The sequence below is a fragment of the Dipodomys ordii genome, unplaced genomic scaffold (genome assembly GCF_000151885.1).
Source record: "Dipodomys ordii isolate 6190 unplaced genomic scaffold, Dord_2.0 Scaffold101, whole genome shotgun sequence".
NCBI classification, from domain to species: Eukaryota; Metazoa; Chordata; class Mammalia; order Rodentia; family Heteromyidae; genus Dipodomys; species Dipodomys ordii.
Window position 1 is genome coordinate 1,502,288 of NW_012267317.1, and position 8,298 is coordinate 1,510,585.

The 8,298-nt window shown below is 48.6% G+C and overlaps 1 protein-coding gene across 1 annotated transcript in view; it reads left to right on the top strand.

Annotated features, from left to right (window-relative positions):
* Positions 1–8,298, top strand: part of Paxip1 (PAX interacting (with transcription-activation domain) protein 1) — a 52,505-nt gene that overhangs the window by 30,593 nt on the left and 13,614 nt on the right. The window contains exons 10-15 of the mRNA XM_013027210.1: positions 1,240–1,335; positions 2,280–2,417; positions 2,986–3,107; positions 3,714–3,898; positions 5,222–5,265; positions 7,908–7,978. Coding sequence (XP_012882664.1) covers positions 1,240–1,335; positions 2,280–2,417; positions 2,986–3,107; positions 3,714–3,898; positions 5,222–5,265; positions 7,908–7,978 — 656 coding nt within the window. The remainder of the gene's footprint in view (positions 1–1,239; positions 1,336–2,279; positions 2,418–2,985; positions 3,108–3,713; positions 3,899–5,221; positions 5,266–7,907; positions 7,979–8,298) is intronic.

An 8,298-nucleotide genomic window follows, 5' to 3' on the forward strand; every position in this document is an offset into this window, starting at 1 on the left:
AGGACAGTGGGGCAGCACTGTGTGCAGTGCTGGGAGACAGTGGGGCAGCACAGCGTGCAGTGCTGGGAGACAGTGGAGCAGCACAGTGTGCAGTGCTGGGAGACAGTGGAGCAGCACAGTGTGCAGTGCTGGGAGACAGTGGGGCAGCACAGTGCAGTGCTACAAGACTGGGGCAGAAGCTGAAGGCAGTGATTTCCACCGGCCTGACACAGCTGCCAGTCACATGCCAGGAATACAGATATATTCAGACATGTGTGTCTGGTGGGCAGATTTCCTTCTACGGGCCCCTGTAGATGGCAGCAAGGTGAATGTGCAACCATGAGAAGCAGGAGTTGAAGGAGCCACCACCAGTGTTTGGCCAGTGGAAGGAAAACAGGGACAGAGCAGGGACATGTGGGTCTGGAGTGCTGGCCTTGTCCCAGCCTCATCCAACTGATCTGTAAGTAGTTACAGGAAAAGAAACACTTCTGACAAAGTATGTAAAGCAGAACAGGGTTGCTTTGGGGTTTTGGCCTGTGCTCTGACATCCTGTGAAGTCCCCTCCTGGTGTGTAGGAGTTTGAATTGAATTTTAATTTGTGCTTAATGCCTAGCAACTACATTCTTCACTTCCAGCTGAACTGTTTGCACGTAAAGTTTTGCTATTTATTCATGTAATTCTGATTTGTTTGGTGGTATGGTGGTGTGTTGTGTGCATGTGCATGTGTGTGTGCACATACACGTGTAAGCCCCAGTACTGGGATTTGAACTCAAGGTTTTATGCTTCATCTTCTTTGCTGGCACTGCATCACTGGAGCCATGCTTCCAGTGGGGGCTTTTTGCTGGGTAGAGATAGCAGTCTCATGGATTTGTCTGTGGGCTGGATCCAAACCAAGATCCATAGGTCTCAGCTTCCTGAGGAGCTAAGATTGTAAATGAGATCTACCAATGCCCAGCTGAAGCAGTGGTTTTCAAAGGGAGTGAATCTGCCCCCATGGGGCATTGGTAACACCCAGAGGCATTGCTCCTATTTCTAAGGGCGCTGGGCAGCCTGGTCACTATGCCATACAGAAGTTACTTGTTCAGAATGTCAGCAGTACAGGAAGGAGAAGATGCAGGTTTAGGAGAACATTTTGGTTTTCTTGCTGGAAACGGGCTGTGTGGGAAAGCGATAAGTTCTTTTAGTAAGTCTTATTTGAAGTTGCCATTCTTCTGTATTCTGGATAGCTGAAATTGATGACCGTTCTGACCTTTGGTATAGATCATCCAGGCACACGGTGGCACTGTGGATCCCACGTTCACAAGCCGATGCACCCATCTTCTCTGTGAGAGCCAAGTCAGTAGTCTGTACGCACAGGTAAGGAAAGTACTTGCCTGGGACTTGGAGTAAGTGGTCATTGTTGTTTCAGCCTTACATTCTTAAAACTTTTTCGACTTTAGAAAATAATGAAGTTCCTTATTTATTTAACTTGTGCTGGTCCTGGGTTTTGAGCTCAGGGCTGGGTGCAGTTCCTGACATTGGTTGCTCAAGGCTAACACTCTGCCACTTGAGTAGGCTGGCTTTGAACCACCATCCTCAGATCTCAACCTCCTGAGTAGCTTGAGCTACTAGTACTTGCATCCTTGTTAACTTTTGTATGGTTTTGTTGGCTAGATACTTTTGTGCATACTTGTCTTTGAACAGTAGAGATAGAAAAGGAAATTCCAGGTAAACCAGGCACTAAGAATTAACTCCCAGTCCCCACAAAGCAACACTGAAGAGAGGAATTCTGTAGCATTGTCGTGCACTGCAGGCAGGGGCTGGAAGGGCTGCACCCATGAGCACAGGCTTTTCCCCAGCTCTACCGCTTTGCCCTGCAGCTTCAGGCTTCCTCTTCCTGAAAGTCTGCAGATGCACCGTGTGAATGTAATGGGCAACCCTTAAGAACCCTTCGTTAAAGAAGAACATTGACTGGCCCTACTTTGTAGTTGAAATGTAGAAACATGAGCTTTCTTCTGGGTTAGTTTTAGGTGTTTATGTCTTTATACATTGTGGTAGGTAGGGCCCTTGTGTTGCTAAAGGAAATTTTTAATTTTGATGAGCCCAGGCATGATCCCTCTTAGGGAGGTTCTCACTCATAGATAGATAATAACATTTTTAGATTTTTAAGAGTGAACAGCGACATTGTCATTGCTACTTTATGTGCCATATGTTATGTGCTGTGCTGTGTCATGAAATTCTTTCACCTGATGGGAGGTCACTAAAAATGTGGCCTTGTAGTTACACAGCCTGCAGCAAACTTACGGCTTTGTGTTTGGTAGGCGATACGCGAGAGGAAGAGATGCATCACTGCGCACTGGCTAAATACCGTCCTGAAGAAGAAGAAGATGGTGCCGCCCCATCGGGCCCTCCACTTTCCCGTGGCCTTCCCGCCAGGGGGGAAGCCGTGCGCTCAGCATGTGAGGCGGACCCCTTGTTTGTTTTCAGCCCTGCTTCTGTGGGAAGCAGTCGTATCATGGCTGACTGCCTCTGGTTTCTGTGGGGGGCCTGCTGTAGACTCACTGGCACAGTCCATGTCTTAGTTCCTCTGATTCCCCAGAATACGGCAGATATTTAATGGATTCGCCAAAGTCTTCCAAACCCTAAAAGCAGAACGTGGTCAATACTAGTACACTCTCCCATGTACACGATCGTAAAGGAAAATGAAGGAACAAAAAAAGACCTTAAAATGTGGATGGTGTCATTACACTTTGTTTCAGCAGTGCTTTGCATTTGGCAGCCCATGTTTATTCTTTTTCCTTCCCCCATCAAGAGCTCTGTGTACAACATTTAACTATTGTAAAATTCTCCTTTTGACATTCATGGAAATGATATTGCCAAGTATGTGTCATGATGTGAAAGGAATAGTAGAAATACACACATGGGTACACACTGCACAGGTGTGTGTGGGTGTGTGTGTGGGTGTGTTGGAAGAAGGAGGAGAGAGGAAGTGATGTTTCTTAATGATTTCCTCTTCTTTCCCCATAGATCATCTCTGTGACTGGGTTTGTTGATAATGACAGAGATGACTTGAAGTTGATGGCATATTTGGCTGGTGCCAAATACACAGGGTATCTGTGCCGGAGCAACACCGTCCTCATCTGTAAAGAGTAAGCATGCTTTGAAACCAGTTTTCATTTTAAATCAACACACAGGAGAGGGACTATTTCAGTGATTCTGTTTCTTTTTTTTTCCCATTTAACTAATGTATTCTTACTACTTACGCTGAGGGAATTGTGCTCATCTTTACACGTGTATATAGAGTGTACTACAACCATCTCAGGGCCTCTATCCCTCTTCCTCCCCTTCCTAAAGCAATTTGAACAGGTTTCACTGCTGTGTTTTCATACTTGGGAACAGTCTCCTTGGGCCCTCTTTTGCATAGAAATCAGAGTGTAATGAAAGAGTGGCTCTTCTGGTTATGGAGACACTAGCACAGATACCTGTGAAGTAAACAATTAGTGAGTTGGAACTCAAGTTTAGGTAATGGGAATGAGGTGAAAGGGAGACTGGCAGGTAGTCCCATGAGCCCAGCTGAGCTCTGAAATACCCTTAGCCACAGCCAGGTCTCTCAGCACCCCTCTAAGACAAGCCTGTTGCTTCTCTCCCAGGAATGTTTTCAATTGGCTCATGTTGAAAGTAAATGTGGCTTCAGCGTGTGTGTGTGTGTGTGTAGCACTAATGTCTAATCTCTGTGGTCTCTCCTCCCAAAAAAGACCAAGTGGTTTAAAGTACGAAAAAGCCAAAGAGTGGAGGATCCCGTGTGTGAACGCCCAGTGGCTGGGAGACATCCTGCTGGGGAACCTGGAAGCTCTGAGGCAGGTCCAGTGCAGCCGGTACACGGCCTTCAACCTGCAGGACCCCTTCGCGCCCACTCAGCACCTGGTGCTCAGTCTTCTGGGTGAGTGAGGCTTCCCTTGTTTACACCAGGCTTGATGACAAGTTTTTACCTAGTTCTCATTTCCTTTACCTTCTCTGCCCAGGAGAGAGAGAGAGAGAGAGAGAGAGAGAGAGAGAGAGAGAGAGAGAGAGAGGTGTGTGTGTGTGTGTGTGTACTGGGGCTTGAACTAAGGGCCTGAGTGCTGTTCCTTTTCCTTTTCACTCATGGTTGACATTCTACCACTAGAGAGAGGTGTGTGTGTGTGTGTGTGTGTGTGTGTGTGTGTGTGTGTGTGTACTGGGGCTTGAACTAAGGGCCTGAGTGCTGTTCCTTTTCCTTTTCACTCATGGTTGACATTCTACCACTTGAGCCACAGCTCCACTTCAGCTTTTTGGTGGTTAATTGGAGATACAAATCATGGACATTCCTACCTGGCTGGCTTTTTGAACCATGTTCCTCAGATCTCAGCCTCTTGAGTAGCTAGGATTCCAGGCGTGAGCCGCTGATGCTCAGCTTGACAAGGCTTTTTGTTGGTTTGAGGTTGGAGCTTGCAGTGAGCACTAAGCGTTCGTTTTGGTCTTGCCTTGTACCAGGTAGCTCTCAGAATGTCCGGACTAGAACACTCACTGCGCTTCTTTGCCCCTGCCATGCCTGACAGCACACTGTTAGGCCCACAGATGGCTAGGCCTTCCGTTTTCCCAGCTCCTCCAGAGGGACTTCCCCATCATGCATAGGATATAGTTTAATTCTGCATTTACAGAAAGGAACACATTCAAGAAAGGTCATTCAAATGTGATTTGGTGTTACCTTAAGGAAGGCCAGTCCGAATTTTGGGTGACTGTAATCATGAGAAAGTTCTTCCTCTTCTTGAACCTTTCTTTGCATCCCTGCGATACTCTGGCTGGTCTGCCCTTAGCTCTGAAGCCATTCCAGAGGGACTGGTCCTGCAGGGCATCCACTCTGAGTGTTTGGCCTAGATCTGCTCTTCCCACAGCACCAACGTGCCATCCTCTCTGGCCAGCCCCGTCCTGTGTAGTGTGGTCCTTCCTATTCGTGACCTTTCTTCATAAGCGGTGTGCTAGAGACAGGACTGTCTACTAGACACACCCAACCACCCTGCACTCTCGCCTTGCAGGCCTGTAGTCAGTGGTGGACGCATAGAGCCATGTCTTGTTCCTTCCCTGCTTCATTTTGAAAGGTTTCCTCAACTTGGGTGTTGTACTTATATTTGCCCCTTCTCAACTTTGTGACCCCAGCACCCACGTCCAGGGTTCCCAGCTTCAGAAAAAGGGTCTTCGTGTCAATAGTGAGTCACCATGAAAAATAACGTGTTTCTCTCTTCAGATGCTTGGAGAATCCCAATGAAAGTGTCAGCAGAGTTACTGATGGTATGTCAAATTAATTCCTCACTTTGGCTTTTACTGTGTTAGTAAATTGCAGTAGGGCTGTATTTGAAAATTACAATTTCTCTTGTCATTCGTCATGTGATGGTGAATGAGGGCTGAATCTTCGCACTTGTCACACAATACGTGGTGTGCCCAAGGTCTGCTCGTTACTTTTAGCTGTTGGCGATGTTCATGTCAGTCCTTCACACCGACACGTGTGAGACCATTACTTAGTTCAGAGAGCCACGTGATTGTGTCCGGAATTGTGAGTGTGTATTTGTTCAGGGGTTGGCAAGGCAGGAACTGAGGACCCTAAGAAGCAGAGGTGTGGTCCGCTGAGGAGGTGGACTCCAGCCCTCCAGCCCTCGTTGTGCTTTCCCGAAGTTCCGTGGGGTCTCATCACACTGAAGGGGTGGGGTCTCCAGTGGGAGACTTTGCCAATGAACACTAGGAAGTTGTGGTCCCTTGTGAGTGAGGGCTGTCCACAGATGATAAAACATTGCCCTCTCTGACTTTGTACATTAGTATTTTCTTAGGTATCAACAAGACCATTTCAATAATTGTTTGCTGTAGAATTTCTCTGTTGTTACTTGTTGCACTTCAGGAAAGCAGTATTTCCTTTTTTGTCACGAATAGTGGGCCAGGAATGCTTCAGGAGCACACACATTTATTTGTAAATATGTGATCCTTGTTTGTAAAACACGGGCTTCCAGAGTCGGGCGCAGTGGAGTGTACCTGTAACCCCAGCCACCCTGCAGGCTGAGGTACCAGTGTCCCCAGGCACTCGAAGGCCAGCCAGACTGGGCTGCACAGCGAAACCCCGTCTCTGAGGACAAAAGGGATTTCCACGGCCTGTGCAACACTCTCGTAGCCTTTGCTGTTGAAGCACACGCGGGACAGCTTCCTCCAGGCGGCTGCGTTGCCAGAGCGACCAGGCAGCCCCAGCCCCCATTGCAGCAGCGGCCGGCAGCTGCCCTCTGCCTGTGTGGAGGACGAGTAGAGGGCTGCATCCTCTTCTTTAGGAGTGATGTGCTCAGAGGTTATTTTCCCTGCGCTACCCAGTAATGACCGCCCGCCTGGTGACCACACGGGCCCACACAGCTGTGCCCCCAGGTCTGGGGCAGCAAGGGAGGCGTTAGGGAGGCTGGGAAAGTGGGCATCGCTCCCTCGTTGAACTCACCAGGGCCGCTTCGGTTTGTTCTCGCTACTGGGAGTTATAATTTGGAGGTGTACGTGTGGTCTTTGGAACTGGGTCGGGCAGTCATCTTGTACAGATGATGGAAAGCAGCCCAAACCTCCTTGTCGGTTGTCGAGAAGCTCCGTCCTCTGAGTGGAAAGGAACTTGCAGACATACTCCCGCCTGCTTGGCAGAGAAGGAGGCGCTTAAAGTGTGACTGGCGGTTAGAGCAGCCAACAGTCCAGACGCTAAAACTCCAACACAGTCTTATCTTTTGGAAAGAACCTCTTAAGTTGGCCATGTAGTGACTGAACAGCGAGAGGCGTACACTGGAGATGGGCTGTGCAGGTGCCCCCCACCCCCGGAATCCGCTACCCCCTTCCCCTGCTTGGCACACTTCTGCCAGCCCGTGCCCCCCCTCCCCCAATCAGGGATTGGAGCTGGCTGGGCCCCCGCCTGAGGTGTGCTATGAGTCCAGTACCTCACTGCTCTTAGTGGCCCTCTTCATCTGATTGTCACGCTGGTGGTGCTTTGGTCACATTCCAGGTGACAGTTGTTTTAAGAAATCTCTTTTTTAAGACAACTGCAAAGAAAATAAGATGCCTGTATTCCCCATTCCAAGTTGGGACAGTGAGTTCCAGAGGAGGGCTGGCTTTGGAACACGGGGTGAGGGGAGGTTGCCATGAAGACAGGCAGCTTCATTACTGCCTGAGCCTGCCCCTGGCCGTGGATGAGGACGTGTTACAGAACCAGGAGACTAGGCTGGGCGGCTCTCACCTGTAATCCTAGCTGCTCATGAGTCAGAGATGGAGAAGATGGCAGTTTGAGGCCAGCCTGTTCAAAAAGCTCGTGAGACCCTGTCTCAGCCGATAAAAAAAGCTGGGTGAGGAGGCGCAAGCAGTGGAGGAAGGAGGATTGTGGTCCACCTGACTAGGGAAAGTACAGACTTTACTCAAAAAATGACAGGAGCACCCCCTGCTTCCTGCATGGGGGCCAGGAACGATTTCTCTTTCTTCTCTGTTTCCCCCTAACTTCAGTCTGTGCTAAATGATGGAAGGGATGACAGTGGTTGAGACGTATTGTACTTATAACCTGACTTGGGAAATTGCAGCCTACTTAAAAATAATCTTTTTAAAAAAAAAGAAAGAAAGGAATAACAAAAAGGGCTGGGGGTGTGGCTCAAGTGGGTAGAGCACCTGACTAACCAGTGCGAGGCCTTGAGTTCAAACTCCACTTCTGTGCAGAATGTTTGGTAAAAGAACAAGAGTATTTGGTAAATGAAAAGAGAATGCATACAAATGACCCAGGGTTCCCTCTGGGTATTAGCTTCTGCTCCTGCAACTCTAGGCCAGTCCTAGTGCTGACAGGTAGAGTGTGAGGTGGTTTGAGTATTTGACTCAGGTCTCTTGGAAGTTTCTGTACTCCTTGGAGGTGGATTTGGTTAAAGTGGGCAACCTTTGAATTACAGGGTGTGAGATTACCTCCCAAACTGAAGCCGAATGAAGCAGCCAACATCCAACCTTCCTCCAAACGAGCCAGGTAGGAGCAGTAACCTCCATGTGTATGTTGCTTGTCCACTGTGGCCTATCTGGAACCTTCTGGCAACTGGGGAAAGTCTCAAAGAGTTTGCACAGCAAATAGGATTTAACAGGACTCACCTCTTCAAAACCTCCTTGCACCATGTCTCATTTACAACTGCACAGTGAGTAGAGACATGGGATAATTAATGTACTTTAGTGGGGAGGGAGAAGAGGACCTATTTCTTTAAACAAAATGTACGAGAACTCCTTCCCTCCCCTACACACACACACACACACACACACACACACACACACACACACACACACACACACACACAC